Source organism: Stegostoma tigrinum, chromosome 26, assembly GCF_030684315.1.
Source record: "Stegostoma tigrinum isolate sSteTig4 chromosome 26, sSteTig4.hap1, whole genome shotgun sequence".
NCBI lineage: Eukaryota > Metazoa > Chordata > Chondrichthyes > Orectolobiformes > Stegostomatidae > Stegostoma > Stegostoma tigrinum.
In genome coordinates, this window is record NC_081379.1 from 29,243,091 (window position 1) to 29,266,376 (window position 23,286).

A 23,286-nucleotide genomic window follows, 5' to 3' on the forward strand; every position below is an offset into this window, starting at 1 on the left:
CCATGGAAAAAGCGTAAGCAAAGATCTGGACTGGAAATGCCTTTATGTACCCTCTTTAGAGAGAGGCCACAAACCGCAAATCTCCTTCAAAACCCAAATGCAAACTATTTTTTTGAAGTATTCTTGATATAAAGTATATTTTACCATTTGAAATGAAACAAGGCAAGTTATTTGAAGATTTGGCCCTCATATTAGCCACTCATAGCCAATTGATGAAATTTTAAGGAACTCTAACCCTATTACGTATGTACCGTAGCAAATTTTTCCATTTTGTAAAGATTTTTGTTTGTGTTACTCTTTTAACAGGAACACTTTATTACTCCTGAAGCTTTTGGAGAAATAATCTATGATGGTTTTCTCTTTGACATCCCAAAGATCTTTGATTTGTGTGTAATATTTGGAAAAGGAAATGCTGCTCTCCTTAAGAAGATGATCGGTTAGTATGAAAACAATTTTTAAAAGATTGGATTAAAAATGATTTTCAGAAAGTTTCCTTTGAACATTTAATTGTGTTTCTTCTAATACATAGGAAACATTTTTAATCAACAACAAAATTACTTTAATGATCTGAATGAAACGGTGCCTACAATTCTCCAGGTAACAAACTGATTTGTGCATTAGATATTTTTCGAATCAACCTGTTCAGAGTTGTTATTACACACCTCAGGGGCAGGTGGCACTTGAACTGGTGCCTCTTGGTTCAGAGATAGGGACACATCCACTGCACCACCCCTGATTTGTGTATTTATATGTTTGTTTATTTTGCTATGTGTAGTATATATCATTGGAAGGTTTGTAACAAAGGCAACGCAACTGGAGGAAAATAGCTGCAAATATTTGCACCTGCAAGATACCTGAGGGATATCTTTCATTTTTCTAATAAAGATTGAAACGAGCACAAAGCAAACAATGGCTACAAAAAGAATGCTGGATGACCCAAAGAGCACTCTGTACTTGTCCCTTGAGAATATTGTGTTTGAATCTAATCCCGATTTGAAGGCTGCACCTCCCTGCTAATAATAGAGATCATTTGTTTAATGAAGTGAGATATTTTACTAGGTACAGATTGCAGTGTTAAACAATTCCTGTTTATTAACAATTAATGAAACTTGCAAGACATGTAACTACCCATCTAGAAGATGTTTTATCAGCTAAGGTGTACCCTGACAAGTGATTCTGTGAGCCTTGTAATAGGACTGTTCAGTCATTATGTCTCAAGAAATATGGTCGGTCGTGGAAGATTTATATGGTCCAATATTAGCAACCACTAGAGGAAGGGTAAAAGGTTACACTGATTCCATGAGCAGGTATTCCGAGGTTTAGGTTTAGGTAGTTAGTTGGGGCAGTGTGGCATGAACTTTGCTTTAAAGTGACCTATGCTGTACTTTTACTTTGGAACATTTTGAGCGCAAAAATAGCAGACCACTCCTCAAAACTGAGATCCTTGAAGGGCAGATCATTTAGCAAAGTTTGTGTGAATATAACAGTTTTGTATGTTTTAAATCAGCTGAATAATACTGTTGAATTTAAAGTTTTAATCCATTTCTCACCTTATCTTCAAGGTATTTAGTAGTATTTGTGACAAGTGTAACTTAAGGTTGGAAAATCATTCACATTGGCCACAGAAGATTGGTTTGAGCATCAAAGTTTCACTCCTGGATATGCCTCTACAGGTGATGCTTAGATTAAGACATTGTGCATTTTATTGACAATACAAAATAAAAATCAATGAACTTTACCTTGGGAAAAGAGAAAACAGTATTTTCTTACCAAAGACTCTGATTAATTATATTCATGTCAAGCATTATGACATACAGCATCTATTACATTTTTGTAAGCTTTTTATTAATTTACAACAGAAAGCATAACTCGTCAAATTCCTTGTTTAATGAACAATTTTTTAGCTGGTTGATAGTTAAAACAATCAAACACTTTACTCTTCTGTTTTGTTGACACCGCATAAGTCAGTACTTTTTACTTTATCTTAAGTTTTTAACACATTTCTTGTTATATACATTCTAATTAACAGTGTCTTGATTCATTTTATCGACAGACTTACTACTGTATGTATGGAAGAATCACTTTGTTGTGAGTGTAGTTTTGTTATGCAGTGATGTATATCTTCCACAAACATGATGGGTTCATGTTAAATAGCTTTTTAATGTCAATATGAAAGAAGTGAGTTAATTCCAGTTACTTAGTCAGTAAATTAACTAATAAATAACATTTATTTTGGTGAATACATTTGTTGTTCCTGGTTCTTTCAGCATGTTAACACACTTTGGGTGAAGATGTTTCTTCTGAATTCCATGTTGGATTTCTTGATGACTGTCATATATTGGGATATAGCCATGGGCACGCAGATAGGACGAGTTTAGAATGGCATTGTGGTTGACAGAAGAGCCTATTCTCTTACTGTACTGATCTATCTTCGACGTATCATTATCTTTCTGCCATAAATGTTGACCTGACTACTGATACCTGTAAATGATTAGTACTTAGTTTAATAATTGGTGGCATTCTTTTGTGTTAAGCACTGTGTTTGTTTGATTTTTAGATTTTCTAGATTAAGCAGCAAACTTTCTGTACTCACTGTTTTATGTGATGATAATAGTTGTGGGGACAGAAATATAATGTCCTACACAAGCATGTTCTTGCTTAGAAAACTGTTTTCTATTTGGAAACTTGCGACTTATTCAAACTTGCGAATATTCTTACCTTTCTTTGTATTTTGTGTATGTTAGCTTGCCATTACACTACCTATAAATACAAAGTTTTTGTTTTTGCAGGAATTTAAGGATATTTTGCTATATCTATGTGATACCTGTACTGCACTTTTTGCATTCTTGGATATCTTTCCTGAAGCTAGCAGGACAATACAAAAGCATGACTTTATTCATAGGTATGAAAGCACATTATTAAACATGTCATTCCTGGGCTTTTGATTCAACCAATATTTCATTTAATCTTGGCTCTCTCTGTTCTAAATTATAAAATTTTCTCTTTCATTATTCAATGCTCCTGAACTTTTCCACCTCTTTCAAACTGATTATTTTTCATTATTCTGTTTGTATCATTCTTGAAGCAAAAGCTTCTGACTGCATAACAGTGTGGGTCAACTCATTTGGCTGTTTGATAGTGCTGCTGATGGTTATTCATGATGATGATGGTTCTCCCTTTTTTTTTAAGAGGTTGTTTGACAAAAAAAAACCTGTCCGAGAAGGCTCTTTTGGTAACTCCAATTATCTTGGCATATTACATCAACGTACTGTGCGATTGGTTGTTGTCAGTACTTTAATTTGTTTAGTTTTTATGCAGCTACAGAATATTTTAACAAGCACACATGAGCCAAAATGATTTAGAAAAGAAGTTTTATGTTAAAAATGAGTAAGATTGGCAAAGGTAGATATATTGGATTAAGTTATACTGATTCTTCTCCATGAAAACTGTTTCTCTTTATTTCTTACAGGTTAGCCTCATTTTATGAAGTAATTGTCCCTGAACTAGAAACTGCAATCAAAAACAGACGATTTGATGAAACTAGGTAAAATATATTTCATGAAGGCTTCACTTTTTTTTAAAACTGATTTTAATGTATCCAAACTCATTGATCAATTCTGCTTGACCACTTCAGAAGAAGAATTTCGTGTTGACCAGTTCTCAATTCTTTGTGGAGCTCCATGGAAAAACTAACTTAGAACTGCAGAGTTTGGCAACAGAAAAACTCTGTTCTGCTCACACCAGCAGACTCTAAAATAACTATTCATTTATTCCTATTTGTGATTTTCATCTGGGCCATTTTAATTTTTGTCAAGTTCCTAACTTTAAAAAAATTCCATTTCCCCCTAAAGCATCTGATGGGGCATTTCATGCACTGAATTTTCCTGTGTACGCCAGCAACCCACAGCTTGGACCAAATGCGGATCTTGAGGTTTGCCATCAAGGTAGCCGTCAATGCAACTTTTGTGAGGCAAGTGCCCAGTTGGCAGTCTCAATGTTTTCCATTCAATCAAGCAGTGAAGGTGGATTTGGGAGGTAGAAGGCACAGTAAGAAGGTCTGCAGCATTGGCCAGCTGACAGCGGTATCGAGCCAAGTGGGCAGTGCTGAGGCAGAATGGTGTGCATGAGGACACTGATGATGCCATTTGGCACATGGAGTCTGCATTGACCCTACGAAGAGCATGCCCCCACCCCAATCCCATAGGGACAGCACGGTGGCTCAATGGTTAGCACTGTTGCCGCACATCACCAGGGACCCGGGTTCGATCCCAACCTCTGGCAGCTGTCTGTGTGGAGATTGCACATTCTCCCTGTAGCTGCATGGGTTTCCTCTGGGTGCTCCAGTTTCCTCTGACAGTCCAAAGGTATGCATGGGAGGTGGATTGGTCATGCTAAATTGCCTGTTGTGTTCAGGGATGTGTAGATTAGGTGGGTTATAGGAACGGTTCTGGGAATGCTTGGAGTGTCAGTGTGGACTTGTTGGGATGAAGGGCCTGTTTCCACATTGTAGGAATTTTATGAACTCCACATTTACCATAGCTGATCCACCTAGCCTGCACAACCCTTGACACTATGGCCAATTCAGCTAACCTGCATAATAAATGTGAAGCTGGATGAACACAGCAGGCCAAGCAGCATCTCAGGAGCACGAAAGCTGACGTTTCGGGCCTAGACCCTTCATCAGAGCTAGGCCCAAAACGTCAGCTTTTGTGCTCCTGAGATGCTGTTTGGCCTGCTGTGTTCATCCAGCTTCACACTTTGTTATCTTGGATTCTCCAGCATCTGCAGTTCCCATTATCTCAGCTAACCTGCACATCTTTCAACCATTGGAGGAAACCCAGACACGGGATGAACGTGCAAATTTCACGCAAACAGTTATGCAAGGCTGGAATCAAGCCCCGGTTCCTGGCATTGTGAGGCAACAGTGTTAACTACTGGGCCACAGTGCTGCACAATTTTCTTTTGAACATTTAAAATCAAAACCAGGTTTGGAGGAACATTTTGGTCCTAATTGTGCCTTGTTGTTGTGACTTATTCATTGGGCCAATTAAGAGGAGGCACCAATGGCCTTCTGGCTTGCTGCCATGATCTTGGTTCTGAAGTTGCTGCTGGCCTTCTGACTTGACCGAGGGCTGTTACGTTGTCAGGGAAATCCTAGTGGGTTTGGTAAATATCCCTAAGTGGAGCCTAACCGAGGACTGCATCTGTTGAGCAGATTGCTCATTCCTTTGGCAGTTATTGCATTTGAAGACAGTTGGAACTGTGGTAAAAAGGGAAATTTATATAAGTGAATTCCAACCTGGATCCTTAAAACAAATGTCTAGTATGTTGACCCAGTCTACTTCCCAGTTTCTGTCACAACTTTTGAAATATTTAGACTTTTCAGACTGTTGGAAAAGTACTGATCAATAAAAATTCAAAGAGGAGTAGAAATGTTATTGTGTAAAGCAAAACCAGGTGCATGATTAGATAGTCAGATGGCATTACAATCCGCCTGACTTTGTCTCCCCCAACTACACTGAAGCTATTAATGTTGTGAATGCATCTTTCTGTTCAGTTTACAGGAAGACTTGTGGAAGAGGCTTTCTCACTCGAGGAAAAAAATGATTGAAACTTTTCATTGCATCATTAACTACATTTGCCTTCAGCCTATACTAGAAAATGGGTAAGGAAGTGGTAACTCTGAATTTGTGTATTTTGTGGAAAACTACATTGACTTATTCACTGTAGATATTATAGCAAGCGAACTCAGGCTTGAATTGTGCACATTTTATTTTAAGATTGTGGCTTTATGGCTTTGTTTAAAGTGGAATTTACTAAATGCTAGTATGTCTGCTTTGCTTTATGCATAAGTATTTGCAAGCTGCTCTGCTATTCTGTTGTACCTAAATGTCCAGCAATGGGTCATTCATGGTTCAAGTGTTTACCCCTCTCCCTTTGACCTTTTATAAGAAAAAGCAGTGTCTGGGTGACACTACATACATGGTCACTATGCACCGCTCAAATTTGTGCATGCCTTCATTTATTTGGAAGTGGTGCCTTTTTCCCCCCCATCTCTTTCTTTGTCTGCTTTCTGTCCCTGTACTGACCTGCCCCCTAGCCCCAGCCCTCAAAATTCAGTTTCAGTAGTGATTCTTTTCGATGCGTGTGCAATTCCTTTGCGTGTGGCATCATTGGGATTCTCCATGATTGCCATTTCTCGAATTGTGCGCACATTTCTGGCTTGGCATGTATATGGAGTTAGATGGCTGTCAGCAGGCATTGGCATAAAATAATTACAATTAAGCTAATCTGTGTTTAACTCCAGTTTGTTCAAAGTGAATTTATGTCAGAATTACATATCAACTTCTTCACACTAAATACTTAAGCTATTGTTAGTGCGAATGAAATGGAGCTGAAGAGATCTTTTGAGAATGGGATTAGAATTTAGTGAATAGCTTTGGAGTCTCCTCTCTGAAGCAAATTAAATAGAATTTTATTCTGACCACAGTATAAGCTTGCAGAGCCTTATGGTTTCTCTGAAGAAAATAAACTCTGGTGAACCTGAAAGCCACCCTGAAAGATGTTATTGAAATCAGTGACTCATTTAACTGGTATTTTAATGCCAATCAGCTGCTGTGGAACAGCGTCAGTTTGGATTTTACCACAATGTGCAGAGCAATTGATGAATTATGAGATTTATCAAGTATTTTAAATATTTGAAAAAAACTTCTTCTATTTTATCTATCATTCATAAAATCTATAGACCAGACTGTCTTTGAGAAGAGACTTGAAACAATGATAAAATGGCATTTGAATGGGATATGTATTCCAACATCTGTAAGGATAAAGACCCCCGAACCAATTTTTATTTCAAAAGGGCTGAGACAACTGCTTACTGTCACCTTTCCTATAAAGTATTTACACTAATGTGTAAAATAGAATTATAATGGTTGGTATCAAATGGATGTGGTGTGTCTTCACATGATATTACTTCTTGGCAGGCTTGCCTATTGGCTCTTTTGTACTTTTTCCTATTGTTGAAATCTATGACTATAGTGTTGCCAGGAAATTGGGTATTTGTTTTCCGTGGCAAAATAGGATTGGCAACAATCCATAAGACCATAAGACATAGGAATGTAAGAAAGACCATGCGGCCCATCAAGTCCACACCGCCATTTAAATCATGGCTGATGGGCATTTCAATTCCATTTCCCTGCACTCTCCCCATAGTCCTTGATTCCTTCTGAGGTCGAGAATTTGTTGATCTCTGCTTGAAGGCATCCAACGTCCCGGCCCCCGCTGCACTCCGTGGCAATAAATTCCACAAGCCCGCCACTCTCTGGCTGAAGAAATGTCGTCTCATTTCAGTTTTGAATTTACCCCCTCTAATTTTAAGGCTGTGCCCATGGGTCCTAGTCTCCCTGCCTAACGGAAACAACTTGCTAGCATCCACCCCTTCTAAACCATACATTATCTTCTAAGTTTCTATTAGATCTCCCCTCAACCTTCTAAACTCTAATGAGTACAATCCCAGGATCCTTAGCCGTTCATCGTACGTTAAACCTACCATTCCAGGGATCATCCGTGTGAATCTCCGCTGGACACGCTCCAGGGCTAGTATGTCCTTCCTGAGGTCCTTCTAATCGGGACATATGTCCTAGGTTTGTATTTGTATTGGTGCCCTCAATGGCAGATTTAAATTTGGATGCACTTCTCTGAGACTGTTGGAAAATGTCACAGAATACTTTTCCACTCATTTACAATGGTGACAAAGCTACAGTGTTAAACAGTTAAATTTGAATGTGTATCCCACATAGGTCTTTCATAGTTCAGAATCTTGGGCATACAGTTTTCTCTCAAGTATGCTAACTTTTTTGAGATAAAATAGTGTATTGGGTATCTTAATTTCCTGGTTTGAATATAGTTGAACAAATATCCATTGTTTCCCAAATACAGTTGAGGGAATGAAGTAGACCATTATTTGAATGCAGAAAGCTTTAGTTTCTGCAGCTGGATACTAATTCAATCAAATCTATTTTTGTAAATGCATTGATGCTGATTAAATATATCTGCATTGAGTAGTCACATTTTTAAATCAGAAGTTCACGGAGCATTTATAAAGATATCATTGAGTATGTTTCAGTTAAAATTTCATTCCAGTAGTTCAGAAATTTGTAATTAATTTGCACTGGTACAAAAGTGTAGATTAGGAGTTGGGACCTGGCTTCCTACCAAAGTTAATCAAAACTCCATGGATTGTGTAATTTGGCTTTGTTTCATTTTCACAATATATGGTGTGTAACTCTTGCCCTTGTTATGAAGCACTTCAGTGGATCCCAAGGCACTACTTAAAAATTTCATTGAAAATCAAAATATTGCAAATGCCGGAAATCCGAAATAAAGATAGAGGATTCTGAAAAGATTATGCAGTATCTACACAGAGAGAGAGAGAGAGAGACAGTTAACGTTTCAGATCAACAACCTTTCATCAGAACTGTTCTTATTTGAGACGATTGACCTGAATATTAACTGCACTGTTTCCACACAACATGTGACCATCTGAGCTTTTCCAATGTTCTTTGTCTCTTACTTTGTAAACGTAATGTTGTCTCACTGTACTTTTCAACATAGCTTTTATCTTACTTTCAAGGAGCAATTATGAGTCAACCTTCCTGTACTTTACTTTACTTCTGATCCCTACTCTCTCAACTTTCAATTCTTGCCAGATTTTCACTATGACCATTGCTCTTCTAACCCTGAATGATTTTTCCTTTGCCAAATGCCTTTCTGCCCACATGCATACCTGCAGCTTAACTTCAAACTCCCCGTTCTGTTCTCTCTTTTCTTCATCCCAAGGTATTCATGAAACCCTGCTGTCAAATTTGTTCTATGACCATATAATGGAAGGATCTCTGTCTATCTGATGCAGAGCTTAGGGAGCAGCAATTCTTCTTTGTGCATGACAACCCTGTTATGAAACATCAGATCATAAATCAGCAACCCTCGCAGCATAATTTTTTCCCCCCTTCTCTCAATACACGAACAGAACTGCCCAATATATAAATTTGAGCTGTTCATGTATTCTAGAATAGTTTTTTCCATAAAAAGAATGATTCTACTTTCCTCCATTTTGAGAACTCCCCTGACATTTGTGACATTGATCCTGCCTAAATCACTTCCATTTGAAAATGTCAATATGCTTTTGATTTAGACACCGCGACAACTTTTATGTAATTGCTGTCTGATTCTCCCTTTCCCATTCTGGACTTTTCTCCAAATTATTTTTTTAAAATAAGTAATCTTTCTGCAGAGTGCTACTTTTCTTAACCACCAACGTTTGTTTCTTGCATAGAATATTCTTTGTGTTTCTAATTTGCTCATTCCCAATGTTTATACCAGAGCTTCTGAATTTATTTGATCAATATCTGTGGTTCTCTTCTGCAGGAAATGCTGAGATCCTTACCATGTTCACCCCATTTATCAGTACATCTGCAGTCAACTCTCCACTTCAAGAGAACCCTTTGTCCTCATCCTCTGCCCTCTCTTTGCATTTGCGAAATCACCTTGTGCTATTTTTGTTGGGTAAAATAAGGTCTCAATAATCTGTTAACAACATTTCTTCTCTGCCCCCAGTTTTTCAGAGGGACCATTCTTTCCAGAGTGTTCATGTTCACTCTTCAAGAACCCATGATTCCTGCATTCCTCTGGCACCTCCTTTGCCATCTTTTGTGCAAAGAAGCATTTAGAACATATTTTCATCCAAAGAGTGCTCAAATCAAGGATCCTAGCATTGCGCACCATTGTCCTGAGTACCTCCACTTTAGTTTATATCCATTTGTGTGCTTATCCTAGAATTAAATGTTCTGTATTGATCAAGGTACATGTGCCTATACAATGCAAAAATGAAATCAGATTAAGTGACTTTGCTGATCAAGTGTTGTTCCCTATAGCACTTAAGATCTGCACCTGTGTGCCCCAACCTTTGGAACACCCCAATTACCATGGTGATCTTTGTTTTTGAACCCCTTTATTATTCCAGACTTCAATTCAAGGTATCAGCACCTTGGTTTTCGGTGCACTGAGACGTTATGGTCTGAACTCATGCCTGATGGTAACATTAGCTGTCTTGTTTAGGAATGTAATCCTTAAATGTCCAGTTATATAGATGCTAACAAGAGGTTTGCACTTCAAATTAATCTTCAAGACCAACCTCCTATTTCCTCTACAATTAACTCTGTTGGTAGTCCAGGAGTTATAGCTCAGGTGGTAGCATTTTTGCCTGAGTCAGAAGGCTGTGGATTGAAGTCCCATTCTAGACACATGAGAACAATATCTAGGCTGACAGCTATAATACTAACAAAGTCTATCCCGATGGTCGGCACAAAAGATCTATTTGTACTATGTAAAGAAAACGCAAGGAAACCATCACAAGTTGACAGCATCAGACGTCGTTGGAAGTTTCACTTCTGTGGATCTTTTACAATTGCAAGGCATTAGATCTTTACAGCAAACAACTTCTAAATGCTGTCATTGTGTGAATGTAGGAAACACACAAAACAAACAATGATATAACTGATTCAGAGATAGGAGGAACTGCAGATGCTGGAGAATCTGAGATAACAAGTTGTAGAGCTGGATGAACACAGCAGGCCAAGCAGCATCAGAGGAGCAGGAAGGCTGATGTTTCAGGCCTAGATCCTTCAGAAAAGGGTCTAGGCCCGAAACGTCAGCCTTCCTGCTCCTCTGATGCTGCTTGGCCTGCTGTGTTCATCCAGCTGTACACCTTATTATCAATTATGTAACTGATCAGCTGTTTTAAAGATGTTGTTTAACGACATACATTGGCCAGAGAACTTGTGATTTCCTTGCTGCTTCTTTAAATAGTGAAAATAGATCTTTTAAACCTAATTGCGGGGGTTGACTTTTAGTACCCTGTTGGGGTGTCAGCCTAGATTTCGTGCTCATGTTGCTGGAATGGGACTTCAATCCACAACCATTATTAATACAATCCACAACATGATGACTTGGGCAAAGTGCTATCACTGGGCTATAATTCCTTTGTTACAACACTGTTAATTCTAGAGGAAGTGTGGGGTATATCTTGAAGGTGTATTTGAAGTGCAAACCTTTTGTTAGCATCTATATGTACAGCTGAATATTCAAGCATCACATTCCGAAAGAATTTCAGCAGATGTTCCCATCAGGCATAAGTCAAGTAATGAACGCCAATAATCCTTGTATGTGAATTGAGCTTTTGATCTTGAAGCATTTTACAGGCAACCAGGGACCATGTGTACATTAAGCATTTTAAGTACTTCGATTTAAATTAATTGTAGTGTGTTTTATGATCTATGCAGTTATTGTAATGTGTTTTATGATCTATGCAGTTATTTTAGTCTGTAATAAGACATTGATGCAAACGTACAGGGATCAATGACTTAGCCCTTTGAACCTGTTCACCATTCAGAATGATCTGTGACCATTATACTTGCCTTAACTCATGTACCTCAGTTGTTTTAAACAACAAATATTATCAAGTCTCTGGTTTGAAATGAACAATTGTTCAGGGTTCAACTGTGTTTGGAAGAGTGCTGTAGATGACTTTCAGCCTTTTGTGTATTTAAGTGTTTCTTAACTTAAAACTTGAAAGGCCTGCTTGTATTTGTTAAACTGTCCCCAGTCCACTTTCCACTCACTGTCCTGCCATACTGTCTTAAATAATGATGAAATCACACTTCTGCCTTCTAAATTCCAAGGAATACAACCCTAGATTTTGTCAAATGTCTTAATCTCTCAAGATTAAATTTATCTAGTATTATATATGAATCAAACAATTCAGCTTTGTATAAGACAATTCATTTATAGGTAATTGCTTTAAAGACATAATTTGTCATGAAAATATTTCTTAGTTAGACCTTTTCACTATTTTCTGTAATATAGATCTGAACATATTCTGCCTTTCATAGAAGATTTCCTTCAGATCTTTACAGCTCTGCTACACCAGAAGCGGTAAGTGCACAGTCAAGGCCTAGAAAGCTTAGAGAATATCATCAACAGAGTTTTAATATGTTGCATCCAACATGTGCCCTGTATTTAGAACAGTAACCACAACTCTTTATTTACATACTTTTGCCAATATAGTGTAATTTCAAGATGGCAGGTCTGAAATGATATTTTAATCTAGGATAGAGAGATGGAAAAGTTTACAGAGAAAATTGCAGAGCTTTGAACCTAGATGACTAAAAGTACTGCATCAATAGTTAGCTAGGTGGGGGTTGCAAATGGGACCAGAGTTTAAGGGACACAGCTATTGGTGAGTTTCAGGGCCAGTGACAGTTACGGACGTAGAAAGGAGCGAGGTCACAGTATTCTGAATCCTAGGATGAAAATGTAAAATAAAAGTTGTTGGCAAATTAGGAACAAGTAAAGATCAACGAGCAGAGTGATAATGGGTCAACAAGACTTGATGTAGATTAGTGACTGACCAAGACAATGGAGTTTTAGATGAACAGAGCTTTGTAGACAGGAAAAATGGATCCAGTGAGGAGACTGTCACTTTCAGAATTATTCTGACAAACATGTGATTAGGGCCTTGGCAGTGAAAGAGCTGAGGTAGGGGCAAAAATGCATAATGTTACATAGATGGAAGTGAATAATGTATGTGAGGAAGAAATTGTTGTTAAAACTCAGTTTAGACGTTCAAATGCAAAGGTTGAAAAATTGGTGCTGTTGATAATAAGTTACTGGAAATGTGAAATGAACATGGAAATTTTGGAACCACTCAGCAGGTAAGATATATCCGTAGTGAGGAGATGTTGTTGTTTCTGATGAGCAGCTTTTGATGAAAAAATTGCCGGGGGCGGGGGGGTTTGGCGGTGGTGGGTTTGGGGGGGGGGAAGTTGTTAAAGTCAGTCTTGAAGTGACACTGGGAAAAGGAAGAGGCTAAGAGCGGAGAGATCCAATTAACTTTGTTGTATGAGCTGAATAAATTAACAAAATATATTTTGTTGTTTTATTAATGTTATGTTAATGTTAATGCATTGGCTAATGGGGAAGATGTGATTTTCTACAAGTTGTCTTGTGTGGTTGTTAACTGTTTATCATCTTTCCTTTATAGCTACACCTTTCTGATACCTAATGTATGAGAAAAATATGTATGAGTTACTGGAACAAATAGACTGAGAAAATCTGTGTTCAAAAAATGACATTTACACAATATTACTGTATCTGAAGGAAATTTCAATGGTACTCGGTGATTCTGAAACACTAATGATTCACTTCTGGTCAATTTATCTAAACTGGCACGATCTCAGAGGACAGAATTTCCTAATACTCAACTCGATAAATAACTCCTTAGTAGCTATCAGTTTTGTCACCAGTCATTTTCCTTTTGTCAATGGCCTATAAGGATTAATATCAGGACCACATTTTATATTGACATCCTATACGACCTATTTCAAGAACAAAAACTTAAACACATTGCAATTTTTAGCTAGTTTATCACAGAACACTTAGTGTGGAAATAGGCCATTCGGCCATCAAGTTCATGCCAACAATGGAAAGAGCATCCCTCCCCCTGCCCTATATTTTCCATTGCTAATGCACCTAACCTACACATCCCTGGACACTTTGGGAAAATTTTGCGTGGTTGATCCACCTACCTTGCAAATCTTTTGATGGTGGGAGGAAACCCGCGCAGAAATGGGGAGAACTGATCCTGGTCCGAGGTTGAATATAATTCAGTGCTGTAATCTTCTACCCTCTGCTGATCAGTGACTGAACTGCAATGATTGCTATGATGATGAAGTGCATCCCTCATTTTTTTTTTGTTCATTGTGTTGAGTCTGCAACTGCAGGAGGCAGTTGTATAAATCTGGAAGAGAAACTACAAGGCAAAAAGTAAATTTTTGCAGCTTATCAACATAGTTTGCATGTTTAACCCAACATATGATCCAAATTACTTCAACAAATTGAAGAGGAAGCATTCTTAGCCCCTAAAAAAAAAAATTATTTTCAGAATTGTTCATGAAAGTTGTCCTCTTCACTTGCCACTCATATCTCCTATCTCAAAATACAATTTTGGGTATAAGCATTATGAATGATTCAGGTCAATTATTTATGTTTTAAAATGATAAATGCTGTGGTTGTGCACAAAACCAGTATTATTAAACCTCACTTCAAAAAATGTTTTCTTTATGAAATCTCATTATTCTCTACATAGGTTTCTGATGGACTATGATGAGCAATTTCCAGTGGCAGATGATATCAGCCTTCTACAACAGGCATTTCCTGCACTGTATCCTTCACTGTTTGGTTTGGGAGTTCATGATAGCTAAAATTGGAATTTTGGGCCTTGGTTAGGATCGGAGGAAGATAGTAGAACACTTTATGATTTTGTTATAAATGTGGCACGAAAGCACATTCTTTGGGGTCCTTTTAAAATATTTAGATAATTTAATCCATAAATGTAAGTTTACAAATTAATTTTGGTGGGGTGATGAATTTTTTCAGTAATGTTTTGATTTTTTTCTATGATTGGATAAACATGTTTTCCACTTGGATGCCATCATAGAAATTACATGGCAGTGGTGACTAAATGCAGGTGTTGTGCAGTTTGGTGAATTATTATTTTTATATGCTTTAAAAACCATATTACTACTTTTTGAGGAAAATGTTGAGTACAGGTATTAGAAAAGTACAATGGTGCCGACATGTTCAAAGCATATAAGCCCTAGACCTCAAACCAACATCTCCTTTGTTACGTACACAAGCTCACAAGCTAATATTTTAAGGGAAGAGAAACCTAGTGAAAGACAAGCCCAACGACTTGGACGTTGGAGCTACGTTGAACAACCACCATTTTTGTTAGGATAATATTTATCCCAAACAAAACTCAACCAACTTGTGCACCTTTGTTTTGTAGATTTTTTTTGCTATGTCCTAAACTTCTATATTAAGAAGTGCAATCATTAGAGTCCCTCTGTTCTCAAGCCTGTCTAATGATGTGACCATGATCACCTGAAAAATGCTACAATTCCCTTGCATTAGAAGATAGCAAGGAAATGTTATGACAGTTTCTGTGGTATTTGTTAGCACTGTGTGTATTGGGAATGGAGAGCAAAGTGATATCACTGCTCTAAAAGACTTGTGGCACTTATTTATTATTGGAGAGTGTTGCATTTGAAATTATTTCAACCACAGTCTTGTAAACAACTAATATTGAATTGGCATAAGAAGTTTTAACATGGAAAACTTAATCCTGTTAAACTAAAATGAATTTAAAAATGTGATGAGCATTAACAACAAATTAGAAAATAGTTTGGGCAATTTTTAGGAGTAAAGATTGATTTAAAAATTGTATGGAACAAAACAGTTATTTCTCAATGAAAATCTTTTGTTAACCATTTGGAATTCTAAATCACAGAATTGTTATAGTGAGAAGGATACCATTTAGTCTATTATGTGACTGCACTGATTCTTTACATATTTCAGTTGTTATTTCTTTGGTTCAGTATAAGATGCGCATCATTGTACACCAGTTTTGTTTTGTGTTTATCTTAACTTAAACTTTAGTGATGAAACTAGAACATCTTATATCACCAAAGCTGTTGACAGTGCATGGGAAGCTAGTGGTAGGAACAAACCTACCTTTGCCACTGGAAATGCTCTCATTCAACATGCCTCTTGTAGCAACGAAATTTCAGCTGTAAATGGTGAAACGGAGCAAGAGCTTAAACAGCCAGAATATGAAAATGATGATCATGTAAGTACTAAATAGGATGGGATTGTAAATTTATCCAACAATAGGTCGAGTTTTACAGACTTGGAAGATAACAAGTTCAAACTGGTCTTGGTTACCAACAAGGATAAATTGACATCTGTGTGGCCCTGTTTCAGGGAAGGGATAGTTGGCAAATAATAGTTGTCACAATTCTATGATTCTGCGCTGGAGCTCTTCGAATGCATGAAACTTGGTTTCAAAACAACCAAATTGTCTTGGTTAACCAGTTCTTCAGGAGGAAGTTTAAAGTTTTGTTCTAAGTAATGCCACTTAAATTGGAGAGAGTCACAGTTACCATATTGTGCGAATATGTTCTTTCTGTGTGTTTTGAACAGATTACAGTGCTGGATCAGATTCATTCAAATTGGTACACCCTATGTCTTTTAAGATGGGTAGTGAATGCATGGATTGGTTCAGAAAAGAAAGTAAACATAGTGGAAAGAAAAAGATTTACCTGGCAGGTTTATTCTGACCTGTTTACGACACATTTTGATTGGTGAGAACCAGATTTTCAGCTGAAGCAGTACATGCAATGAGTGAAAGCAATAGTTCGTCAAAATGTCTGGGTCAAGCAATTCTGAATTTTGCTCATTGTATGTGCATACTTTATTTTTCCTATGTCTTCGTCTGTTGTTGAGAAGGGGAGATGCTGATATTATCGATAGACTGACAATCCAGAGATCCAGACTAATTCTCTGGGAATACACATTTAAATCCCACCATGTCAGCTGGTGAAATTTAAATTCAGTTAATTAAATCTTTAAATCTAGGCTCAGGAATGGGCAGCTATTGCCAACAATGATATAATGAGAAATATGTAAATAAGATGATATAACTGATGAACTGAATGAGGCACAAGTAGAAGAGAAGACATCAGACCAGAATGAGCATATAAAGAGTGGCCAAATAGAGGTATGCATTTAGTAATGCGCAGTGTACAGTTGTAAATAAAGGAGTGCTACAGTACATCAGGAGTGGAAGAGCCTCTTTTAGAGAAAAGAAACACACCATCCTAGTGATTTATTTTTGTGCAAATATACAAAGCCCAAGGTACTCCAGACCACTATCTAAATGTGCAGGTAGTTTTATTGGCTTAAAGTACAAGATAAATTAACAACTGTCATAAATTGTTGTAAAACGTCTGTCTGGTTCACTGAATTCCCTGAAGGAAGTCTGCCATTGGTGTGGTGTACCTGTGCCTCCAGACCCACAGTGATGTGATTAGACTTTTAACTGCCTTCCAAAAAGGCCTAGGAACCCACTTCATTTCACGGGCACTTAGGAAAAGACTTAAAACTGAAGAAAATATTTAGACAAATACTCTTCTGAAATTAATTGAATTCAGGAACTGACCAAAAACAAAACTTGAGAACAATTCTGAAATTAGAGTACAAAATATTATTTGAAAGTTTACAAGCCTTACTCATTTGAAAAATTCTGACTGTTCCAAAGAAGAGTCATATTGGACTTGACTGTAAACTCTATTTCTGTCTCCTCAGATGCTGTCAGACATGAAGTGTTTCTCCAGAATTTTGTTTTTATTCTTTTTCTCTGTTGTTCCTGATTTTGTTTTTGATTGCCTAATGCTTCCACAGACAGGAGAATGTAATGACATCATAACAGTTTACACAGCTGTTTTGAATTATAACTCTGGGTATTGGAGAATTTATAACGTAGGAAAAAATGATGTGAAGTGCATGCAGACTGAAATTTTATTAATATTGTATTCTTTTTATATGTTTTGTAACCTTTGAAGTTTAATTAAGTTTGAAATTAAATTTGGGGTGGATTAATATATCTGTCACTGTAGATTCAATTAAAGTATGAAAAAGTAGCCTTTATTTTAAAACTATTTCCTGAAATTCGGAAGATATATTTATTCCTGATTTTGTAAATAGTGTGCAGGTGCAACAGCTGCCAAAATAACAGGAGTTGAACTGGAGTCTCTAATTTTTCAAGTGAAGGACATTCTATCACACCTTGGGGAAGGCTTCATTCTTGAATGTCTGGAAGAATATAATTACAATGCAGAAAAAGTAATTAATGATATCCTTGAAGATAAAATAGCACCTTCACTTCGCAAATTAGACAGAACTCTTCAGAGGTAAGAAATCAAGATGCATACCTTTAAATTGAAATTTTGTTTGCAAATTCCCTGTTTGTTTACACTTAACTGCAAATTATCAAGCTGAAACTATACTGAACTATTGCCCATGGTTGATTTCTCAGCTGGAACCAGATTCTTTGGTCATAATGTCTGAGCTGGTGTCTGAGTGCGTTCAACATAATGTTTAATTGTCTTTGTTGCAGTTATCTACCTGAATCTAGATTCTGTTTTAGAACCCTGAATTATCAAATTCACAAGAATGAAGTTTATTGTTTTAATTATTTACATTTTCTGACTTGACGTCTCTAATATGGTACATCAGAATATAAATCTATGCTGTATGCGGCCAGCACAATTGTGTTTAAATGCCACCCCCTTATCCATAGGGTCCTTTTATAATTTTATTGGATGTTTTGCAAATAATGTGCAATGTTAGTTGTTGAATTTACTTCACATTGTACTTCAGCTGTCATACTTTTTTCGGTTGGATAAATGTAAATTAATAACAATTCACCACTCAAGTTAGGAAGCCATAGACCAAGGGCCTGATATATTTACTGAAGGAGGTATGTACAACTTTTCAGATTGTACTTATTGTGTTGGACTTGTTACACTCTTTCAGCATTCTATTTTTTAAAATTATTTCATGCAAAGCTCCAGCACAAGTTTTCATAAACATTGGTTAAGGTTATATTGAGCATTTTTTTGGTTTGCATCAGTGTGAGAAATAGCTGCGAAACAAAAATAGAAATTGCTGGTGAAACTCAGCAGGTCTGCCAACATCTGTGGGGGGAGAACCAGAGTTAATATTTTGAGTCTGATGACTAGAATTGAAATGTTAACTCTGCTTTCTTCCCACAGATGCTGTCTGACCTGAATTTCACTGGCAGTTACTGTTTTTGTTTTATATCTCCAGCCGCAGTTCTTATATATTTGAAAAATAGTTGTGACCGAGTTGTTTCAATGGCATCCAATCTATGCTGAAAACGTTACCGTTAGTCTATAGACAATTTCAGTTTGTGAAAAGTATTTAAATATCAGCTGGACATAAGAATTAAATGAGAATTGAGTGAAAGCTATGATCTGTTTATTTTTTTACATTAATATGTCCAAACTGAGAAAGAGACACACGATTGTTTACATTCATGGTTCCAAAATGGTAATGGATAAAAATTTAAATACATTCAGAATATTCATGTGTATGTGTCAATAAATAAAGGCCTTCCATTTACTAGTTTCACACAACTTTGTTTTTGTTACATGGTCTTGAGTAATCAACGTAATTTGACTTATTCAGTCACCACAACCAGTACTTCTCGAGTTTGATGTATATCTGTCATCTGTTTTTGTTTAAAGATAACAGTTCTTGTGTTTCACTGTAAGCAGCACACATGAGAGATGAAGCCTTTTTAACATTAAATATTTTAATGAAATTTTGCCAGGATCACTTTGCTATAACATTTAAACTGGGGCTCCCGTTTCAGTGTGTCCACTGAAAACAGACTACAGGTCCTAGTGTAAGTTGTATCTCCTCTGTTTCCATCCTCTGCATCCCAACTCTTTAAGTTGTTTTCAGGTTTACAGGATGGCTGAAATGTCATCAGATCTGCTTGTAAATGGAAGTAAACAAGTCTATGTACTCACAATACTTTTTGAATTGAAGGCTGAAATTCTTTGAATGCAAATGTTTTCCAAGATAACTTCTATTTTTTAATTAATGCGGAGAAGCTCATTAAACTTGTTTATGAGGCACTTGCACTTAACAGTTACCCTTGCAGTTGGCTTGTATTTTAATGAAGGGTACAACATATATATCAAAACACACTGACCACAGGATTTTCTAATGAAGGGTCTGGGCCTGAAATGTCAGCTTTTGTGCTCCTAGGATGCTGCTTGGCCTTCTGCGTTCATCCAGCTCCACACTTTGTTATCCAGGATTTAAGCTGTTGGGTTTTTTGCACTTTGACACAATATCGTATAGAGGCATTTGAACACCTTTTCATTCCAGATTGATTGTACAATTTACCATGTCCTTGTATTTCTAAAATTTAGTTTTTTTTCATTTTTATCCTGAATGGTTTCCACTATCAAACATTTGATGTTTAGTAATTTTGCTAAAGTCTTTATTCTCATAAAGTGAATATCGGATTTAATTGCTAAATATGCTAGCACTACGTTTTTAAAGGATGCCTTGTGGAATTTAATAGCCTTCTAAATACAAATTGTAGTTGTAGTGTTCTATATGGCAGTGCCAAACTTTAGTGTACTTTGTTTTTATTAGGCAGGTGAAAAAAGAAGAAGAATCAATTCTGTCAACACGACAAAATGTATTTGACCATGATGAGTTTGATGTTTTCAGCAAAAATTCTGTGGACATGTCCAAAATCTGGAAAGGCAAGAAGTGAGTTTGCTACTTTATTGAATTAAAAGTTGAGATTATTATGGAATTGTGGATTAAATCCTAATCGGTCGTCTTAGCTTCACAGCTGTAGAACAACCTGAAAGTTCCAGCACAGACCAAATGAGTATTGGCTGCTTTAATTTGTCATGACTGCGCAAACAATTTAAAGTGGCTTTGCGTTTAACCAAATCACCTGCACACACTCCCCCCAAAAAAGTCATTTATTTTTATATATAATGGTTGATTCAGAATTCCGTGTACTTCCATGGCTAGATGAGATGCAAATCTTTTATATTGCAATCCTTTGATTATTTCTAAACTTAAAGTAAGCCAAAAATGGACACACAAGATTAAATAGCATAACCTCTGAAACATCAGGGGTAAACTACATAACACAGTGACACATCTTGCATTGTTAATTTCTCTTGAGTGCTTCTGTACCTGCTTCCTAATGGAACAATCGGGTCTGGACTGCAGTGGACTAAATAACTACCTGACATGGCACTGGGCATCACTATTGGGAACCTGAGAAGAGGAACATGGTTATTGGAGAACTTCCTCTTCTCTGCATGCCATAACTGTAGTCAACTTAAAAATAATGATAATCTGCTACTGAGACGAACAAATCTAAGTGATTCAGCCTAAAAATCAAACCTTGTAACTCTTTTATGGCTTAATTTTAAGCTTCCTAGGCTATCGTTACTGGGTGTATTTTAAGATTCTTGAGCACAAGTTAAAAATTTTTGGTGATGTGTAGGGATTTATGTTCTATATTGGAATATAGACTAGAAATTAGCGAGATATTGTTTATTAATGTTTCAACAGCTGTTCAGCTTCTTGAGAGGAGTGTATTTATATCTGTAATTACTCAACTGATGAAACTGTGCACACACATTTATGGCTGGCCAGATTGAGGCAGCTAATAGGTACAAGATTTACCAGTATCTTCAATTCTGAAATATTTGAGATCAATACACACTTTATGTGCAATTAAAAAGATCAAAATATTGTCTTAATTGAATAAACTTTTGTTAATCTTAGAATGGATTTGTAAAAAATTTCTATTTTTAATCTGTGTTTTATATTCTTGTAGAGTTTTTTAAAATTTTGCAGCTTGTGTGTGAATGTTTGCATGTCCCCTCAATACTGTGTGTTGTATCACTCGGATCCTCTGCTCAAGTGGCATTACCAGGACAAGTAGTAAACTCTTCTGACCGTTGACTTCTATATTTCGTTCCTGTTCCAAGTCAAATGAATTGATCTCAATTAGGGCAGCAGTTGTCATTTGCTTTAATATCTTTAGGGCGGTGTTAGTCGAAGCTCCTGCTTTATAAGTATTCTACTGACCTCTGCTGGAAAATGGATGTGTAGATGTTGGATGAAAACAGGAAGGATCAGGCTTAATGTAAAATGATTAACACAATAACGAAGTAAAAATGTACCATGTCAAATAGCCTTTCAATGCTGTCTGTCTTAAATTTATACTGGTTGAATGATCACAAGGTAAAATCTCCCCAGGGTGGTTATTATCAGTAGCATAAAACCTAAAGAATCAGCCCGAAGAAGGAGAAAATAGGTCTGAGTCACATTTTGAAAACTGAGATTTCATGATATTGTCCTGTACCATTTATTGCTGTGCCATGTTTTTATTTTCCTTCTAATAGGAAACACATTACGTAACATTCTGAATGTCTGTCTGTGTTTGGCACTTAACTTGAATAGCCACCATTCACTCTGTCTTAGTCATATTCTTTGATCCTATCTTCAAAAAATAATTTATCATGTTTTGAACATGGTAATTTCAACATCCTACAGTAGCTGTACTTGAAATTTTTCTGCTTTGTGGTGTTAACTCATAATCACTCACTATCAACTATATTGAAGCTGCACAAACTGATTTGATTTAGGATCCTTAATATTGCCAGGGAGTTTGCATTCAAATCGACATGCATTCAAGTTCATTGCAAGTAGCAAAGGGCCAATTCTGATTCTTTTATTGGGCTTCGAATTTTATTCTTGCTTTCTGTTCTAGAAAAATTTCCTGCTCTGGATAGCCTACATCATAATTGGAGATGGCAAATGTTATAGCCACAGCCTTTCAATTTTCTTGAGATATGTAGTAATGCCAGAGGACTGCATGGTTGTCAATTATATGTCCCTAGTTTTAAAAAAGAGAAGAGGTGTAAATGTGACTCTTATAGGTCAATTAGACTAACATTGGTGCAGAAACTTTGAGACGATCATCCAGCCCAAAATTAATTGTCATTTGGAAAATAGGGGTTCACAGATGGCAGCCAGAATGGTTTCATTGAAAGCAAATAGGATATTTAACTGTTTTGATTGAGTCCTTTTGAAGAAAGAGGCTGACGAAGGTAGTGTAATTGATTGTATAGGAATTTCAAAAGGCGTTTCTTAAAATCTCTCATAACAGATTTGATAGCAAAATTGAAGTTTTCAAAGTATTACAGGAGCAGTAATATTGAGGATGCAAAACTGACTAAGGGGCAGGAAGTGATGGTGAACAGTTGCTTCCAAGGATATTGTACAAAGATGATTCCCCCCAAAAAAAAATCACCAGCACTGGTATTGGGACTATTGCTGTTTTTGCGGTGTAAATGATAGCCTGAATTAGAGAATACTGAGCATAATTTCTGAGTTTGCACTTGACATGAAACTTGCAACAATTGGAAACAGTGGGGAACGTTGTATCTGACTTGGATTGGTGCATTGGGATGACTCATGGCAGATACAATTTAATACAGAAGAGTGCAAAGTCCTTCATTCCTTTTAGAAGGAATGAGTAAAAGTAATGTAGACTGAATCTCACAATTTCTATGGGTGCAGGAAAACTTAAATGTAAGGTTGACATAGTCTTATCAAACCATAAGAGACAACTGGTGGTGCTTCAACCTGAGGATTACAATGCCTCAGGCAAGGGGAGAGGTTGAGAAGAATCCTGCAGGATAACCTCCACTGTTGATGAAATAGAAACTAAGGAATATGTACTCAAGTTTT

At 36.7% G+C, this 23,286-nt stretch overlaps 1 protein-coding gene across 3 annotated transcripts in view; it reads left to right on the forward strand.

Moving 5' to 3' along the window:
* The window catches only part of ascc2 (activating signal cointegrator 1 complex subunit 2), a 48,309-nt gene that overhangs the window by 15,895 nt on the left and 9,128 nt on the right, over positions 1 to 23,286 (forward strand). For 2 of the 3 annotated variants that reach the window (XM_048556107.2, XM_048556108.2), the window contains 11 exons: positions 307 to 436; positions 530 to 597; positions 1,563 to 1,673; positions 2,790 to 2,902; positions 3,470 to 3,544; positions 5,558 to 5,665; positions 11,923 to 11,991; positions 14,204 to 14,278; positions 15,556 to 15,745; positions 17,662 to 17,867; positions 20,152 to 20,271. In XM_048556107.2, coding sequence (XP_048412064.2) covers positions 307 to 436; positions 530 to 597; positions 1,563 to 1,673; positions 2,790 to 2,902; positions 3,470 to 3,544; positions 5,558 to 5,665; positions 11,923 to 11,991; positions 14,204 to 14,278; positions 15,556 to 15,745; positions 17,662 to 17,867; positions 20,152 to 20,271 — 1,265 coding nt within the window. Of the gene's footprint in view, positions 1 to 306; positions 437 to 529; positions 598 to 1,562; positions 1,674 to 2,789; positions 2,903 to 3,469; positions 3,545 to 5,557; positions 5,666 to 11,922; positions 11,992 to 14,203; positions 14,279 to 15,555; positions 15,746 to 17,661; positions 17,868 to 20,151; positions 20,272 to 23,286 lie in introns of those variants that run through there. The other variant, XM_059655075.1, reaches the window with a different exon arrangement.